A 20,199-nucleotide genomic window follows, 5' to 3' on the forward strand; every position below is an offset into this window, starting at 1 on the left:
TCAGGAAGAGGCCAATTACTCATTCATGGCACTGTTTTTTAGTGTCATTGTTTTCCACTTATTTTTTTTTTTTATCGCTCTGCCCCGCCGGACGCTCTGCTCCGCCGGACGGACGCTCCGCCGGACGGACGCTCCGCCGGACGGACGCTCCGCCGGACGGACGCTCCGCCGGACGGACGCTCCGCCGGACGGACGCTCCGCCGGACGGACGCTCCGCCGGACGGACGCTCCGCCGGACGGACGCTCCGCCGGACGGACGCTCCGCCGGACGGACGCTCCGCCGGACGGACGCTCCGCCGGACGGACGCTCCGCCGGACGGACGCTCCGCCGGACGGACGCTCCGCCGGACGGACGCTCCGCCGGACGGACGCTCCGCCGGACGGACGCTCCGCCGGACGGACGCTCCGCCGGACGGACGCTCCGCCGGACGGACGCTCCGCCGGACGGACCCTCCGCCGTATAGTGAAAATACGGTACTTAAATCAAATTCTCCAAATTGTCAATTTTTCGAGTTTATTGTCTAATTCATGAGGAATGAGCATAGAACACAAGACTACAGCAATTTATTTTGCTATCCAATGAGACCAATTCTTATTCTCCTGCCTGATGTGGCACATTAGCGCATGTTACCTTAAATGTACATTTAATTCAATTTACCTTGCAAGTCACCTAACTATTTTCACCTGAATAATTTGTTGTTGGACATCTTCATATACAATGAATTTCACAAATATATTTTCCGGCATTACTAAAATATTTAGTCAATTGTTATGAATTAAAATATACAAGTTTATTTACTGAATCTATGCAAATGTTCTTGGTATTAATGCTGTTTGAAATGTGTGTATAGTTTTTATTTGGAAGTAAAGAAGGAGGCCTCTTCACACCTTGTGGATGGGACAGGCCACAGGCCCCACTACAGCCTGCGTACACTATGTAGGGCACTTAAGTACGTAGCTGCAAACCCTTGCCGAAATCGTCAGCGCTCACTTTATGAGGTAAGATCATAATAATACAGTTTATATGTGTGTGTGGGGGGGGGGGGTGGTTTTGTACGTACGTAAGTACATACATACATACATGCATACATACACACACACACACACACACACAGAGACAGAGACAGAGAGACAGAGAGATGTGTAGACAATGGCCCTCGAGTACTGGTTTGCTCACCTCGCTCTAAAATCTAAGTGTAACTACACTGATCTGTACTTGGTGATGATAGTCCACTTATCTTATTTTTTCAGGGTTTCTGCCTTAGCTTTTTAACTCAGCTAGACAGGGTTTCCCACCCTATTGTCCATACTCTAGTTTGCAAGCACATCTTGAAAGGAAACACCAATTGTCTGAATCAAGTAAGTGCTCCTAAAATGACTTCTTATGCCTTCACTTGAATCACATGCTCTCATACATGTTCATTTATTTTCCAGCCAATTGTGGCTCCATCAGGTAAACCATGTGTGGCTATAGAGGGCTACTGGGTTTCCCAGGGAGACTTGGAGCCAACTGTGGATCCAAGTTACATTCTCACTGCCTCTGTGAAACTCAATCTGCGAGATCTTGCCAGAGTAGTTTCGGCAGGGTACGTACAATACATCAGTAAGAGGGGTTCACTATTTCCACATTTTGATATGATAGTCTTATTCTAAAATGAATGTGTTTGCTGTCTTATTTGTTGTTTTTCTTCATTATTTCAATGTCTGATTTTTTTTATAAAAATGTTATTAAAAATCTATACTCATCACTTCTACAGTCATGGCCAAATGTTTTGAGAATGACACGCATATTACATTTTCACAGTCTGTTCCTTCAGGGTTTTTAGGTGGTTGCTTGATGTTTCTATGGTGTGATGACATACAATTAGAAGCATTTCACAAATATCAAAAGCTTGTTTTGAGGATTACATGCAATAGGTCAATATTTGCAGTCTTGACCTTTATTTAACAAGACGTTTGCAATTCTCCCTGGCATGCTGTCGATCAACCTCTTAAGCCGTCTGCTTCTTGAGGATTGACCACAAGTTCCCATTAAGGTCTGGAGAGTTTCCTGGCCAAGGGCCCAAAATCCTAATGTTTCGTTCCCTAAGCTATTTTGTTATGACCTTTACTCTATGGCAAGGTGCTCTTATCATGCTGGAAAGGCATTGTTCCTCACCAAATTGTCCCCGGAAGCCATTGGAGAGAAGTTCAATTGATGCCAAACAGGCGCCGGGGTGCCCAAAAAAGTCCAGTAAGCAGCAGGACCATCTTCTGAAGTTGTTTCATTTATGGGATCGGACCACCAATTGAGCAGCTTGCTCAGAAATGGCAGCAGGCAGGTGTGAGAGAATCCTCACGCTCAGTAAGGCAAAGACTTTTGGAGGATGGCCTGCTGTCAAAGAGGGCAGCTAAGAAGCCACTTCTCTCAAGCATATACAGGGACAGACTCTTATTCTGCATAAGTTACACAGACTAGAATACTGAAGACTGCGGTAAAGTCATTTTCTCTGATGAATCCCCTTTCTGATTGTTTGGGGCATCTGGAAGAAGGCTTGTTAGGAGAAGACGAGGTGAGGGTTACCATCGGTCTTGTCTCCTGGCAACAGTAAAGCCTCCTGAAACCATTCATGTGTGGGGTTGCATGTCGGTCTGGAGAGTTGGCTTGCTCACAATATTGTCTAAAAAGACAGCAATGAGTAAAGAATGGTACAATTATTTTCTCTGAGAGCAACTTTTCCCAACCATCCAGGGGCAATTTGGTGGTGAAGAATGCCTTTCCCTGCATGATGGAGCAACTTGCCATAAAGCAAAGGTCATAACAAAATGCCTTAGGGAATAAAACCTTACAGGACAATCAGTGCCTGGAGGTTCCCCACGGGAAGAACATTAACTCCACTCAAGTGGACCGAACTGGATTTCAACTGAGGACCCCAGAACTGTGAGGATGACACGATAACCACTCAATCACCTACTGGGCAAGCCCACCTCAATGGGACAAAACACTATCGCAAAATTTAAAACATGATCGCATTCTCCCAAACCTAATTTGATCTCCCCTTGGCTGCATATCCATAAGTCCTGTTATAGCACTATGCAAGCGCAAGAACCGGCCTGAGTGGGGTAGAGGCCACCGTGTACGATGAGAGAATGGCGCGAGCCCGATTTAAGTTGAAACTTAAAGTTATGATCTTATTGCATTCACCTTTTTTAACTCAAAATATTCTATACTTTGTTTCTAAGAAAATTAATATGTTTCATTTTTACCACAGAATTCACCCCGTCCTGATCCAGGGGGAAACTTCTGTGGGAAAGACTAGTTTAATCCATTGGCTGGCTACAGCGACCGGTAACCATTGTGTAAGAATCAACAACCACGAGCACACAGACATACAAGAATACATAGGATGCTACTCCTCGGATGAAAAGGGCAAATTGGTTTTCACAGAGGGTAAGAATTTTATGTTGATTTAATGTCTTTATATAAGCTTTTCAAATGTTACCGAGATCTTTGGCATTGGTGCATTTAATTTAGTCATGCATTCATAAAGGGCTTTGAATACAATACATTTTGAGATTTTAACTAGTCAACAAAAAACAATGTCAGCAAAGTCTTTTTCTGTGATGTGCCCGGCGAGATAACGATAGTCTTCCATTGAATATCGTAGCTTCACCAAAAAAAAAAAAAAAAACTTGAAAAATGGTGGCGAAAAATGGCTCCTGGTATTTTGGCCGATGTTTTGGGGATGTCGTTGGGCAACATACTTTCCATTCAACTCCCTACACAGATTTTCTATGGCGTTGAGATATGAAGACTGGCTAGGCCACTCCAGGACCTTGAAATGCTTCCTATGAAGCCACTCTTTTGTTGCCCTGGCTGTGTTTGGGATAATTGTCATGCTGAACGACCCATCCACATCTCATCTTCAATGGCCTTGCTGATGGTAGATTTTCACTTGGATTCTCTCGATACATGGCCCCATTATTCTTTCCTATACACAGATCAGTCGTCCTGTTCCCTTTGCAGAAAAATAACCCCAAAGCATGATGTTTCCACCCACAGTGGGGTATGGTGTTTTTCGGATTCAATTCAGTATTCTTTCTCCTCCAAACACGGTGACCTGTTTTTCTACCTGTACCTGGCGGTGCATTGTGTTACTGATCGTGGCCGGTCGATTTGCCTAAAGACGTTTAGCCGGCGGACCTCTGGCCGAAGAACAGCTCGCCGAGGTGGTGTCTGGCCGAACGTAAAGTAATTTTTAAAAAAAAATTGGTGTGCATTTTCTGCAGCGCCCTTTCTGTAGCGCCCTTTCTGCAGCGCCCTTTCTGCAGCGCCCTTTCTGCAGCGCCCTTTCTGCAGCGCCCTTTCTGCAGCGCCCTTTCTGCAGCGCCCTTTCTGCAACGCCCTTTCTGGAGTGCCTTTTCTGGAGGAGAATCCCTGGATTTACAATTTCATTACAACTACTTTTCTTCTGTCACTTACTTTTCTGCGTGTGTTTGGCCGTTAATAAATGTCCTTGTTATTCTAAATCAGTGGTTTTCAAAGTGGGCAGTACCGCCCCCCGGGGGGCGGTGTGAACTTTCAGGGGGGCGCTGACGAATAAACAGGCGAATGGGGGGCGTTGAAATAGTGAAGGGGGCGATGGAGCAATTACAGTAAAATGTGACGTTGGTGTTTGTAGAAAGACCGGAAAAATTGATTGTCTGTAATAAAAAGTCGACAAAAAACAAGCTTTATTGAAACAAGAAACATTGTCTGCTCGAGCGCTCACGAGCAGCGCGCATATACCGTATATCACTAATTGTCGCGAGTTTATCGTCGATGCAGGCGACTGGGGAAACCACCACCATCCAGTCAGCCGCAGAGGAGCACACAATAGCGCGCCGGCAACGCTTAACCACAGACGTATGCGCACAGCGACCGGCTTAATGCATCAGCTATCAATTTTTATGATTCGAGGTGAACTGCGCATTGGTCTATTAAAAGAAACGAAATTAGCGAATAATATCTGAGGCGCCTGTCTTCTATTTATTTAAGCTTCGTTCGTTGGAAAGGGGTAAAGAGGGGGGCGTTGGCATTTTGGCCCGGCGGTGAAGGGGGCGGTGGCCAAAAAAGTTTGAAAATCACTGTTCTAAATGAATGTTATCTGCAACGGGCCGTATTGGCCCGCGGGCCGAGGTTGAAAAACATGTACACACACGACTGGGGGTGGGTCGAGCACGTCGGCGCAACATCCTTTGGCTGGCTCTCCGGTTGTCTAACGATTCGTTCGGCTAACTCTACGTTCGGCAAGACGCCCTCTCGGCGAGCTGTCCGTCGGCTAGACGTCTTTAGGCAAATCGACCGAGTGTTGTTACTGGTAGTATACTTTGATACTGTGGTCCCAGCTCTCTGTAGGTCATTCACTAGGCATTGGGATTTTTGCTGACCATTCTTACAATTTTGACGCCACGGCGTATGACCTTGCATGAAGCCCCAGATCGAGGGAGATTATCAGTGGTCTTGAATGTCTTCCATTTTCTAATAATTGCTTCCAAAGTTGAAATCTTAACACAAAGTGTGTTAACTATTGATGATTGAGCCTTCCCAGCCTGGTGCAGGTCTACAATTTTTTTCTCTGGTGTCACTGGACAGCTTTTTGGTTTTGGCCATAGAGGAATTTGGAGTGTGAGAGACTGAGATTGTGGACAGCTGTCTTTTTCATCCGATAATGAGTTAAAACAAATGCTATGAATACAGGTAGCGAGTGGACAATTGGTTCCTGCTTGTCATCTACTGCTGTCTCTGGCAATTTATTTTTGTTTTATCCACAGAAGTAAAAGTCTCCATCTTGTCGGTAAGTGATGATTCCCTTTTCCAAATCACAGAGGCAATGGGAAGGATTCATAGCTTTTAACGCTTCCTTCTGTTTCAATATTGTCGCGATGGGTTGATTGTGTTTCGCCAATGTTGCCTTGCAATTTCAGTCAACTGTATGCCTTCTTATTATTTCAACACCTTCAATATTTCTTCTATCGATAGCGGGACGCGCTTCTTTTGTTTCTCACTCGTCATTCATGATTTAAAAAAAGAGCTACTTCATCCTAACTCAAAGAACGTGACAAAGAACATGGCCAGAACTCTGAAAAGGAACGGCGGCCAAAAGTACAGGAACAAAAGAGAAAATGTTGAAAGAGGTTGTTGTGAGACAACCAATGAGAGCCCACTATGGTTAGGGAGCTCCTAAAGCGAAAAACAATGCATTCACGACAATATTTTCAAAATTAAATAACGGATGAGGAATGTATGTACTTTTTGGGGTTTTTCGGAACTTGAGTATTTTTCTCATCTCAAGGCACTCATTTGCATATAAAAAGCTCTCGCAACCTGGAAATTTTGCACGCAGAGGTATTTGTAAGTAGAGATATGACTATTATATTTAGATATCAATACAATAGCCTTTTGACATTCTTATGAATGTAAAATTTAAAAATATAGACTTTTTATTATTGCACTTTTGTACTTGAATATCTGTATATGCGTGAAAACATATAACGTGGTAGTTATAATGGGGTGATCTACTTGGTGTTTTTTTGTTTCATGTCTGGTCTACATTAACCATGATATTCGAGAATTACTGTATTTTTTTTATTTTTTACAAACATCAACATCATGAGAGCCTTTGCTATCCTAAACTTAGTGTTGAGGGGCTGTGTAATTGATGGATTATGGTGTAGGTAAGATTAGTCAAGTGTGCATCACCTTGATGCACTAATTACGAAGCACAAAGTCAATATTTGTTCCCCTTGCCTTTTTCATTGATTTGTTGTCATGTTGTTCTAATTTAATGGGTCACTACATTTGATTGTTGCTTCATTTTGGCTCTCATGCAGGCATTCTCATTGATGCAATGAGGAAAGGTTACTGGATTATCCTTGATGAGTTGAACCTGGCCCCGACTGATGTTCTTGAGGCCCTCAACAGGCTGCTAGATGACAACAGGGAGCTTTTTGTGGTGGAGACACAGGAAGTCATCAAGGCTCACCCACGGTTCATGCTTTTTGCTACGCAAAATCCCCCTGGTCTATATGGGGGTAGAAAGGTATTCTAAAATTTTGAATACTTACACACATCAAAAATGTGGGCATACACAGTTTTTATATATATTTTTTTCATAGTGTACATTAATTCTACATATATACTCTGTGCTGTATATATTTGCTATAGCTCTTCGGGATGAATGCAAATTGCTATTCGCTTGCTGCTCTACTAGAGACGTGAAATATTGATAGTTGATATCTATTATCATTTTTATTATGGATTTTTTGGATAAGGGCTTCTTTTAACCCCTGTCAGCTTTTGCGACTAGTTGACATAGTCGACTTCATTGACGACACTAGACGCGTCTTGTGACATAAATGTGTCAACAAGCACAACATAGTATAGAATGTTGAGGATGTAGATACATTGACAAATGTATACTGTCAGATGAAAATGTGTGCCGAGCTCAAGAGTCGGAGGCTTGGGATACCTGGGTTTGAGCAGGAAATAAGACAACAGCACAATCAAACAGTCAAAAAGAACATAAAAAGAAATTCCAAAGTTTGGTCATATTTCAAAGAAAAAATGCAAAGGTCTTCAGAAGCCTTTTAACAAAACCACAAATTGGTCGCGAATGAGCAGGTGAACCGCTTTCACCCAGCTGCTGCCAGACGGCAGAAAGCTGGAGGATTTGTAATTACAAACATGGGTGCGTCGGTGGGTTTTTATGGTTTTGTGGGTGGGTGGGTAATTCGGGTGTGTGTGTGTGTGTGTGTGTACAACAGAGAAGGCCTTGAAGGTCCTGGGTTTCCTCAAGACACGAGTTTAATTCGTTCCGTGACTGAGCTCGTATGTCGATTTACTTATAACTCCAATGAAGGTTTCTCAAAGGAATTAACTAAAAACAAATGAATTTGTTCCAACCATTTGCAATAAACACCAAAAACAGGATATTGGAGTGGAAAAACATTTTCATTTGTTCTGATATAACAAAGCAATAAATAACTGGATTAATAGTACTAAAATGTGTTTAATAGTATTAAAATTAGTCAGATTTCGTGAAGGGGAGAGAGTGTGGGCGACTTTTTGCAGAACAATGCCCTCATAACAAAACAAACAAATTTAAATGAACTTTGATTACGATACAGATACTCAAATATAAATTTAATCTAACCTTAAACTAAATTTAATTCAAATTTTGTTTTAAACTTTTATACCTTTCTTCTTGGTTTTATTTGCTCTTAGAGACATTACACGAAGGAGTTGCGACCAGAGAGACAGTGCCAATAATGTTCTTATGAGCAGCGTCTCGCGCCCGCTGTATGCTCGTATATCAAAATTTGTCTCGTATCTCAAGATAAACATTTTCCTGAAATCTTACTCATCTTAAATTGCTCGTATGTCGGGGCACTGTTATGTCAAGGTATTACTGTGTGTGCGGGTGTGAGTCTCTAATCATCAACCCCAGAACATAATCACCTCCCAAAAAAATATTTAGATTTTTCATAGTACAGTGGTACCTCGACTTACGATCAGCTTTTCTTACGACACGCTTGAAATACGATGAAACTTTTGATTGAATAATACGATTAAAATTTCAAGATGTGACTAAGCCAAGTGGCCATGGCACTGTCTTGCCGCATCTCTTTCATGTATAAAATATATCTACGAGCACGGGGCGGAGCTTTGCATTTCCTTCCCCGTTTTTTTTTTTCCACGTTGGTCAATGCATACTTACTACACTTAAATACAAAGTAAACAACAATGGATCGCCAGAGTTTTGCAAAGAAAAGGCGACCGTTGACAATCCACATAAAGCGCGAAATAATTGGAAAAACATGAGTGTTTCATGTGTCACCGAGCTTGCTCGGCAATATGAGAGGAATAAGTAAACCATATCCACCATCTTTAAGCAGAAAAAACGCAATTGAGGAGAAGAGGCCTTCCAAAGGACTAACTATAATTTCCCCCCGGCACAGTGACATTCATGATGAGATAGAGCTTTCTTTTATTGTGGATAAAGGATAGTCACCAATTCGAAAGCTTCGGTGGAATTTATCAAAATATTTGCCTCGATTATCACCCAGGAAAGTTACACCGAAGAGGCAAGAGTTTTCGGATTTTGTAGAAAAGAGGCACCCTGACAAGCTGGCAAGTGGTCGCGCGTTATCATATTGCGATGACATTTTTGTGCGTCATATTCAAAATATTTTGAAGGGCAGGCAAAAACAATTCTTAATGCGTTCGTTTTGAAGACTTCGGCTGAATGTCCATGTGGGGTCAACCCGTAGAATTAGCAAAAAAGATTCAAACTAAATTAGAATTCAGTTTTGTGTGAAGTTACATCAAATGTTGAGTGTATGTATATATTTATCCAAGTTAATTTAAATTTGTTTGTTTGAGTGAGTTGCCGTGGATAAAGCCCCCTCGAAGGAAGAAAACAAAGCAGTTTGGCACCTCAGCATTTTTATGCCTGACTGCTGAATTTTGCTTATAAGATTTTGAATAGTATACAGTGACAAACACACGAACCATATGATGCAATTCTTAGGAACATCAGAAGTTGTCCAATGTCTTTGGTTGGAACATCTAGAGTTTTCAATAGGCAATGTCATTTATTGGATGTGTTTATCAAAAACTGGAATTCACATGACTCTGGTAGGCCTTTCTCTATTTTAACCTCTAAATGACAAGAATCTAATTTCAATAGAATCAGCATCCTCAAATATGAATCTTACATATTCTGTCGGCATAAGGTTGCAATTCTCTTTATAAATTTGAGATCAGGATTGCTTAGGGCCCTCCCTAAATAAATTGATGAATGGTTCGTTTGACTAATTAGAAATTGATTTCTTGAAACCTATTCATGTTTTCTATATCTTTACCCACAGGTTCTTTCCAGGGCATTCAGAAACCGCTTTGTGGAATTGCACTTTGATGAGCTACCAAGAAAAGAGCTAGTTACCATCCTCCATCAGAGGTTCTGCATGCCTCTATCATACTGCACCAAACTAGTCAATGTCATGACCGATCTACAGGTACGTCTTTTTTTATAATAACATTTCAGTAGCTATATTTAAGAAAAGACATTTATGCTATTCCTAGAGCGAGGATTGAATTCTTAATGTTTTTATAATTCCTAAATCATAAAATGTACTCAATGTACGTTCTTAAGGCACATTCCAAAGCACAGACAAATTGATTTGTGATCTCTTTTTTTCATTACTGCTCTTTTTAATTTGTCATCTGTCTTACTTTCTGTATTTCTCTCTGCCACTGTAGTCATTCCGCAGAGGCTCATCAGTATTTGCAGGCAAACATGGCTTCATCACACTCCGGGATCTTTTTCGATGGGCAGATCGCTACAGGCTTGAAGAAAAGGCTGAGGACTTTCATGATTGGCTTCAATATTTGGCCGATGATGGTACATTTAACAAAATGTGGTTTTAATATGGTACCATTGCTTCCAAATTCCACTGCATTGTTGTTTTGTTTAGGTTACATGTTGCTGGCTGGACGTGTTAGAAAGCCTGAGGAGGAGGTCACCATCTTGGCCATCTTGGAGAGGCACTTCAAGAGGACAGTGACTCCAAAAAACCTGTTTTCTATCAAACAGGTTAACAACCAGTTTAGTGAGTAGTTCCAATGAATTAAAATAGTAATAAAACATTCTGCAACAACCAAGGTAATGCTGTTGAAGAATGTTGTCACCTAGACTGGTTAAAAGCATCAACCCGAACCCTGCAAGTAATTTTCTGAAACACTTGTCCGTCCTATTTTGGATAGGTTCCTGTGTTGATAGCTTTGCTGACATTTCAGAGGATTTTCACCATTTGGTATGGACACACAGTATGAGGAGACTAGCTGTGCTCGTTGGACGAGCACTTAGATTTGGCGAATCTGTTCTACTCATCGGAGACACTGGGTGAGGTGCCATCGGCAAGATGATTTGTCCTGTATCATTTGTAAATGGTAAAGCAGGTTTAGCGTACACAGAAAAATCCAAGAAACAACTCTGATGAATGGCGGTCAAAATCATAGGAACTCACTTTCGGCTGGAGCTTATCAGGCATGGTCCTGGAAAAGATTAAAAATAAGTGTAGAAAAAGGGGCTTTTGCTTAGGCCATCGTGCTCATACTCCGCTGGTGGCCTTTACTCCGACCAGGGCGACGCTGGCATACACATATATAATGATTATATTACAAGCAAATATATGATAATGATAAACCTAACAGTTTTCCTTGCATTTTGGAGTTCTATATGAAGCGTCTTTGTTCCGTTTGCACATTTGGATGCAAACTCTCATCCCAAATTGATTTGTTTGTCAACTGAGGTAACTCTTTATGTGATGCTAATTTCACTACCACCATGCACACAGAAACAAACACACAATGACCGTGACTCCACAACTTTTACAGGTGTGGAAAGACAACAATCTGCCAGTTGTTTGCTGCTTTAACTGGAAAGGAGCTTTTCTATATCAACTGTCACCTACACATGGAAACCTCAGACTTTCTGGGAGGTCTGCGGCCTGTCAGACATTCCCCTCAGGTGCTCTATTATATACTTATCTTTATTTTTAACCCTATAGGTGATACCTACACTACAGAAGTTTATATTCACAGTGTAAAAACACAATCTTTTCTGACTTCCTGCAGTCAAATCAGACAAAACCTATCCTCTTTGAGGTCAGTCAGGATGACATAAATATTTTTTCAATTCCATAATAGTGGTAGATTAATGTAGAAAATGTTATATTGTTTATTCCGAAGTCAAAAGTTTAATGTCTACCAATGTTACAGTATTCTCTCAAATTTCCCAGATAATGTAGACCAGGCATAGCAGCTATAATCGAAAAACTGCCAAGTAGGATGACCCCTATTATTGCTACCATACGAAGATGTTTTTGTATCAAACAATATCAATAAGGGTAGATATTACAATAATCCCTATTTTTTTTTGGATTAGCGACGGATTCCACCCGGCTGTCTACTCCGCTCAGAGAGCTCTATTTTTGGATAAGTGCAATGACGTCCCCCCGGTGCCCTCACTCCGAAAAGAAATCAAACTTCCACTTCACTCACTTTACCCGCCCAAGAATCTTTTTTTTCGTTCACATAATTAGTGCCATTCTTCTTCAGCCAGTCCTTCTTCGGTGCTAAATTGAGTTGCTGTCCGCTGGCTTCCGCTTGCGAGTTTCAGCGTGAATTTTGACAATTTTCTTAGCATTTTTTGATTTGGATACTTTGTAAATTACTGTTATAGACTCAAACTGTTTCTTTTTTGTACATGTTTTTGTATGATTTTGTACAAGGACATGACACCAACGATTGGCATATCTGATGGCTATCAACCATGTTGTCCATGTTTTCACTGGCACACTTAAACTGAGCCATATTGAAAATATGTTGGCGATAGCTTTAAGTACAAACGCCACACTTTTCATCTTTCTTAGTGTCGTTGTTGTGCGAGTGTCCCGCTATCTTATTCTTACTCAAAAAATTTTTTTATTTGAATTTCAAATTTGTTACATTTTATTTTTTATTTTTGCAAAGTGAATATAAACTTCAACTCCAAATTAAACAAGCACCATTTTGCACCATCAGACACACCGACTTGTTAATATAAAAACCAAACTAGAATACAGACTTTGGGGGCTCTACATTGTATCGAGATATTGAGACCAAAACTTGCGGCTGAAGCCTGTTAAAATCCACAAACAAGCAGAAGTGGACCACTCAGAATTCAATGCTAAGAGAGCAAAAAAGCAGAAACATTTTGAATTAAATTTGAGATAGTTTCGTTTCCCTGTAAAGCATATTGCTTGCCTGCTTATCTTCAAATTGAACAAATATCACTATGACTTAACTTCTCCTACCTCGTCTCATCTTCTGAACCGCTTTATCCCCATTTGGTTAAATGGTTAAATATGAAAATACTCACCTGGAATCAGCGCAACAGGAGTAAACGCAATGAAAAGAAGCGGACAGTTTGGAATTATTTAATAAGTATTCATGGACGAAATATAATTAACATTGTGATTCAGATATTTTTAGACCAGCAGAGAAGGCTATGCAGTCCTTGATGGTCCACCACTGTTTTATGAATATATAAATGTATATATTATAACATAATGGGAGTTTTACAATTACATAAAATAGATTAAAACCAACTTATTAAACTGTTTATGGTTACAGGCTGATAGTGGTGATTGCAGACTATTTCAATGGCATGATGGGCCATTGGTTCTCGCAATGAAAACGGGTGGAGTATTTCTAATGGATGAGATCTCCTTAGCAGATGACTCTGTCCTCGAGAGACTTAACAGGTACACAAAAAACATGCACAAAATCCCTCTTTGTTTGCAATGAAAGATTCCAGACACTTGTATGTTTTAATTAACTTCTCACAATGCTGTGATGTGATTTTGCCCATACTCTTGCAGACATAGTATCTTTAAATCTTGAATATGTTTTAGTGACTTTTAGGTCTCTTCAGAAAATGTATATTGGATTCAAATCAGGAGATTGACTGAGAATTTCTTCATGTTCTTTTTTTTTTCCAACCATTTGAGAATTATATTTGCTGTGTGCTTTGGATCGTTCTTTTACTGAAAGGTACAGGTACAGTTTAAGATCCTGACTCATTCTCAATTGCAAATGTTTTTATTCCTAGTGATTTCCACTCGCTTGGTGGCCTGTGAAAGTGAAGTTGTTGACATTTTCTAAAGGTTGCTTTTTTCTTAATGTAACGCATGGCATAGTCTTACTCCACAAGGTAATGTGCGTGTTGTGAAATCCAATCCAAATAAAAAAATGAAAAGTCAAGATGTCATCTTCCACAAGTTGATGTGCCCGATGTGAAATCCAATGCGTACAAAACAGAATAAGCCAAGACGTCGTCTTCCTCCATGAGGTGCTGTTCACTGTGTGAAATCCTATCCGAACAATACAGGGAGGGCAAGACGTCCTTCTCTGCCTTTTATATTATGTAGCGCGTCATTCTTCTACGATTAAATTTTCTTTCTTCGCCGCGGCATTGGGTGCCGTTGCGCTGACTTCTGCCATTTTTCATCTCATGTTTTCTGCTTGCAGTTTTCGGCGTAACTTTTGACATTTTCATGAAATTTTTTTATTTGGATACTTAATGAAAAATTGTACTGAATCCGCAAATGTTGAAATTTTATTTTATCGTATCTTTTCATGGGACAACACTTAAATACAAGCAAACTATTTCACAAAGGACCACTTTGGGTGCAAGTTTTCATTCCAACCCATAATAAGGACGACATTTCACCAATTTGGTGTCCTACAAGTGCAAATATTTGTATCATGAAGATTGGCTCCATGATTTTGTTTTGTCCAAGATTGGAAAAAAACAACTTTAGAGCACCTGATTGCAGTCAGGTGCTTCCTGTTTTCTGCATTATTCTCATTGGTTAAAGTGCCTTTGCTGGATCGGTTGCAGCAAAATCCTACGCCCATATCAGCTAACACAATGTAGTCTCTCTCTGCCCAGAGGTGAGAGGGGGCATCTGAGACCAGATCCTGCCCCATCACCACGAAAGGGCACCAAATTGAAGCTTATAATTGGGACACAAGTTTGACTATTAATTTATTAATGAGCTGCTGTTATAGGTAGTTTGTTAGGCGAGGCAGGTGCCTGCTCACATTATCTGCTCCACACAATGTTGTGGGCTCCACCCATGTTATTTGATTGATTGATTGATTGATTGATTGATTGATTAATTGATTGATTGATTTATTTATTTATTTATTTGACAAGCGACAGCACATATTAATGAACATATTCATATCTGCATTCCCCCGTTCTTGCTACTGTCACAATGAAATTCCCCAAGTATGGGATGAATATAGTTATCCAATCCAAATATGTAAGATTCTAGCTGCTGGCTAATTTCCATCTTTAGTTCCTTGTGTAGTTTCAAGATAAACAATAACACACTAGACAAATTGCACTTTGTTAGAGAGCACAATATTACAGAGCGTCATGATCACACTTTTGTTCGTCTAACAGCCAGGCTTTAAGATGATTGGCGAAGAGGTTCAGAGACGTGAGTTCATGTAGGTTAATTGGTATTAAGTTCCAGGTATGTGCGGCACAGACAGAGAAGATGCTTTGGCTGAAAGCACTCTTTTTGAAGGATCAACAGTCACCTCAAGAGCCAGCCCTTGTTGATGTGTGTTGTACAAAATATTGCAGTGGAGGAGGGGCTTTGTGTTGGAAGATTTTGTAGACTATGTTTGCATCTGCATATTTAACAGTAATGTTTCAGTTAAGGCATTTGTGGTTTCTCTAATATCTGACAGTGGTGGTGTGTTTTAGCCTTACTGTCCAATACTTTCAAAGCCTGCCTATAAATGGTTTGTGTTGTTTTGCAGGCCGATGACCAACTTGTTAGGCAGTACGGCATTTGTGAGATGATCATTGTGTCAAAATATAATTTTGCTAACTGAGGTGTTAGATAGTTTCTAATAAACTTAAAATTAGACAAATTGAATTTAATTTTTATGTCGTTTGAAGGTAAGTTGAGAGTCAAGAGTTATTCCAAGGTATTTAAATTCTTGGACTACATTGAAGTTTTTTTCTTAGACAAAAATATTTCTGGTCCCTGTCATTTGTCAATCTCTCTGAGAAGTACATACAGAAATCTGAGATATGTCTAAATGTACTTAATATTTTTCAAGACAGTTATTGAAGCTCGTCATTGCATCTCTGACTTCCTGTAGGCTTGTTTTTTCGTCTTGAGCGTGTCCATATAGGACAACATCATCAGCATACATTTGCCAGGTGACAGTTGAAAGACAGCTGCTTAGCAGATCATTTATATAGACACTGAAGAGTTGGGTCTAGCACTGATCCCTGCGGTATCACAATATATAGGATGATATCCTTTGTAGCCAGGATAGGTGATAGGTTCATTAATAATTACCCTTTGTAATTATCAATAACTGCAGGCAGACATCTTATTCAATTATTGACATTTAATTTAATAGATTGGATCACGGATAAGTAACCTTAAGGGAGGAGATCTTCCAAAGTATCTTCTCGAACAGTATTTTGCTTACAGCTTTAAGGCATTAAAACAAAAACAATCACGCCTTCATTTGACCTAACAATCATATAACAATTACATAAAGAAGCCCGAAGTGCGTCACGAGTGTTACGGACGTGGCAGAAAAACATCTTTGTTATGGAAATGGCAGATATCCCGAGTCCTTGCCCGATCAACCACCCTCACAGCCTGATACTGGGTGAGATGTAGCGTCAACAATCCTTAGAGAAGAACATGTGCGACTGGACTACGTGGCAGTTTATGACCTCGAGCCGAAGAATAGAAAGACTTTTAATGATTTAACAAAGAAATGAATTACTACACATATGTATAATAGTAACACAGAATAAACCCAACAATAGGTTTAGGTAGTGCCTTCCCCTCTGCCATGATGAATGTCCGCCTGGGCATTTTCTTCCATAAAAGACCAGTTTCGTCGCAGTTGGACACTTTTTGGGGATGTAACTTTCCTGGGTGATAATCGAGGCAAATATGTCGTCAGATTCCACCGCGGAATTGGAACTTGCTGCTTTCCCGTGTCTAATAACCAAGTGTATTCCAGATCTTTTTTAAATTTTTCGAACCATTCATGACTTACTTCAAAGGGCTCTGAAGGCTTTGAAGGCTCCCCCTTTACAGAGCCTTTCTTTTTTATTAAATCTATGTAAATTCTGCTGGCTTTTTCACATATGTTTGAGTCGGTCACACTATCTCCTGCTAACTCTTTAGTTTTTATCCACAATAAAAGAAGGCTCTTCATCTCGTCATGAAAGTCACTACGCCCGGTCGATCGAACGTCCGGGGACCAAACATCTTTTGACAAAACGTCCGAGTACCATTGTGAAGGCCTCAAGGCAGATTTATGACCCTGGAAACAAATAATGGCTGAACTGTGATTGGTTAGATGCTTAAAAACATTAAAACACACATCTGGAAGCAGGGCAACCAGGGTAAAAGCAATGAAAAGAAGCTGACAATTTGGAATTATTTACTGAGTATTCTTGGACAAAACATAATTAACATCGGTCTGTGATTCAGACATTTTTTTTAGGCCAGCAGAGAAGGCCTTGCAGGCCCTGACGGTCCACCACTGCATTACATGAGGAAGTTGGGACCAGAAAGACAGTGCCCATATAATCTGCAGATGCTTCCCAGTTATTTATTCTGAATTGCATATATACTACTTCTCGTTGTCGAGGGGTTGTGCGTTATCCTACCGTTTGGACATTTTGTGCATCTTTTTTGGAATATTTTGAAGGGAATACAAAAGCAAACAACCCTCGATAGGTTGCATCTGAAAGTCAGGGGGAGGCGAGGCAAATAGAGCCAACCCCGGAGAAGAAAGGTAACAACATTTTAAACAAAATTAGAATTAAATTTAGTGTAAACTTATTAAGCTTATTTTTGAGTGTCTCTGCATTGTACTCAAGTTTAGTTACATTTGTTTGTTACAAGCGGGTTTCCTGCTTTATTAACAAAAATCCAAGTTCCAAAACAATTTCAGGAACCAATTCATTTTTTAAGTAGAGGTACTACTGTACTTTGTTGCATACCATTAGTTGGCGATGACAGAGTTCAAGTCCCTCACCACGTTTTCACACAGGCTTACTCGTATTTGCGTCAGAAAGTGCATCAATTGTAAAAGTTTTGTGCTAAATCTACTGGGCGATTCTACATTTTCGCCGTGGCGATGGATCCTTCCAGAATTCTCTGGGACTCGTTACATCAAAAACACAACATTGCTTTATCTATATTTTAACATTTTCAAAATTGGCAGCTTGGCCAAACTCTTGAAAAGAGTGACTTATTGACTTGGAAACATTTATTTCTTTTGTCAGTGTTTTAGAGATGGAGAAGTCACTTGTGTTGGCAGAGAAGGGCAGTGATGACAACAATGATGTGGAGCTAATCCATGCCGCTAAAGGTTTCCGTCTAGTTGCCACAATGAACCCTGGAGGAGATTTTGGAAAGAAAGAGGTATAAAATACAATTCAGTGCTTTTCTATTGCACTGCATGTCCTCAAATTTACTGTGTTCACATACAATTACCTCCAAATGTGTTGTAGCAGCAAGTCCATATCCTTTGTTTTTGTTGTATACCGAATACATTTGGGTTTTTGATAAAAAATAAAATTTTAGGGCTACCCAATTGATTTTCTTCCCTCTCTGGCTAATATTTGATTATAATTACCATTAGTCAAATAATCAGTCATCTAGATTTTAACACCATTATTATTATTTTAAATTGTTTAAATCAGTGTTTCCCAAACTCTGAGATGATCTGGTGTGGCGTGCAAAATGTATAATATATAAATATATATAAAGTTGTGCCTTTGCTAATTTTCTAATTAGGCTAAATTGAAACATTTAACTACGGCACACATTTGAAGTCTTAAAGATCAATGTAGCACTTAACGAGTAGCTGTCAGTACAGTGGTACCTCGGGACACGACCTTAATTCGTTCCGGGACTGAGCTCGTATGTAGATTTTCTAGTAACTCGAAATTTGTCTCTTATCTAGAGATAATTATTTGCTCGAAATTTTACCCGTATCTTGAAATGCTCGTATGTCGAGGTACCACTGTACTTGTCTATGTTAGGGAAGACGGCTGTGTTACGCGTTTCTTTGCAGACCCTCAGTGGCTCATTATGAGCCAGATATATCTCGGGAACAATCTCATCTCATTTTCTGAACCGCTTCAACCTCATTATGGTCGCGGGAGGGTGCTGGAGCCTATCCCAGCTGACCTCGGGCCAGATCTGGTGGGGCACCCTGAATCGGTGGCCAGCCGATCGCAGGGCACAAGGAGATGGACAACCATGCTCACTCACACCCATATTTGGAGGGAGTGTCCAATCAATCAATTATGCATGTTTTTGGAATTTGGGAGGAAACCCAGGCTGGCCCGGGGAGGAAATGCAAACTCCACACAGATGGACGTGACCTGGATTTGAATCCAGGACCCCAAAGCTGTGAGGCTGACACACTAACCACCCGCCCCACCGGGCCGCCTCTCAGGAACAATTACCTTCAAATATACTCTATTGAATACAAAAAGAAATAAGATTGGATGCACTGGGTGGGAGATATTTAGGTTTACAAATGTCATCCACAGAGGACAAATTTGAAATACTGGTACCCAGGAAGATAACTGAACTTCAAATGTCTTCAGTATACTTTAAAAACAAAGGAATATGTTGCTGCTCCAATACTTTTAGAGGTGACTGAAAATTCTGAATTTTACACGTTACTTTTGGTCATGTCATTTTGGATGGAACCTTAATTTTTTTATGCCTCTACCTATATAGTGCTAAAATCTAACATGTTTACCTTTTTATCTTTTGGACAGCTTTCACCCGCCCTCAGAAACCGCTTCACCGAAATCTGGTGTCCACAAAGCAATGACCGTACTGACCTTCATCACGTTATCCAACACAATCTACATTCTGGCTTATCACTCGATGGTAAAAACAGCTTGGAAACTTGATCCACTATTCACTTATTATTCCGGCAGATCTCATGCCTTTCTCACTAAATTGTGTAAATCGTTTTCTAAATCCAGATTGTATAATAAATTGTAAATAATCAAGACTCGACAAACATCACACCCCTTTGATTCGAAGTTAATGCCACTGTTGTCAGTATTCTAGATATTTTAAACATCCCCAGTGTTTTTCTCTACCTTAAGTAAACATGGCCTTATGATTTCACATTTTTTTACACAAATTTTTAAAGTTTTAAAACGCCATGAAGTCATTTGAAAAATAGGCCTCATTTGGGATTAAAATTGCGGCCTGGTTGAAGAGTGATTTAGGTGCGTCGGGCTCTCAGTTCTGAGATTGAGGGTTCAATCCCAGGTGGGTTCCAACCCTACTGTAAGGAGTTTGCATGCTCTCCCCGGGCTACATATGTTTTCTCTCGGCACCTCGCACACCCCAAATAAATTCTCACTGGTTGAACACTCTAAATTGCCACTTGGTATGTATATCATCGTGAATTTTAATCTCTGCTCAGATAGTGGGTGTTTGTGTGCTGGGAGGATTTTGAGATAATTAATAACTTTTAGAGAGGTGTTGAAAAATGTGTTTTTTTTCTGAATTCCGTGTGAGTTTGAATTTGGA

At 40.3% G+C, this 20,199-nt stretch overlaps 1 protein-coding gene across 2 annotated transcripts in view; it reads left to right on the top strand.

Moving 5' to 3' along the window:
* The window catches only part of mdn1 (midasin AAA ATPase 1), a 138,591-nt gene that overhangs the window by 34,409 nt on the left and 83,983 nt on the right, over positions 1-20,199 (top strand). For both annotated transcript variants that reach the window (XM_077711400.1, XM_077711401.1), the window contains exons 21-33: positions 852-999; positions 1,252-1,359; positions 1,435-1,586; positions 3,252-3,430; positions 6,853-7,061; positions 9,892-10,038; positions 10,283-10,424; positions 10,498-10,632; positions 10,787-10,925; positions 11,420-11,552; positions 13,199-13,329; positions 17,916-18,054; positions 19,428-19,542. In XM_077711400.1, the coding sequence (XP_077567526.1) occupies positions 852-999; positions 1,252-1,359; positions 1,435-1,586; positions 3,252-3,430; positions 6,853-7,061; positions 9,892-10,038; positions 10,283-10,424; positions 10,498-10,632; positions 10,787-10,925; positions 11,420-11,552; positions 13,199-13,329; positions 17,916-18,054; positions 19,428-19,542 (1,877 nt within the window). The remainder of the gene's footprint in view (positions 1-851; positions 1,000-1,251; positions 1,360-1,434; positions 1,587-3,251; positions 3,431-6,852; positions 7,062-9,891; positions 10,039-10,282; positions 10,425-10,497; positions 10,633-10,786; positions 10,926-11,419; positions 11,553-13,198; positions 13,330-17,915; positions 18,055-19,427; positions 19,543-20,199) is intronic.

The sequence above is a fragment of the Stigmatopora nigra genome, unplaced genomic scaffold, assembly GCF_051989575.1.
Source record: "Stigmatopora nigra isolate UIUO_SnigA unplaced genomic scaffold, RoL_Snig_1.1 HiC_scaffold_26, whole genome shotgun sequence".
NCBI lineage: Eukaryota > Metazoa > Chordata > Actinopteri > Syngnathiformes > Syngnathidae > Stigmatopora > Stigmatopora nigra.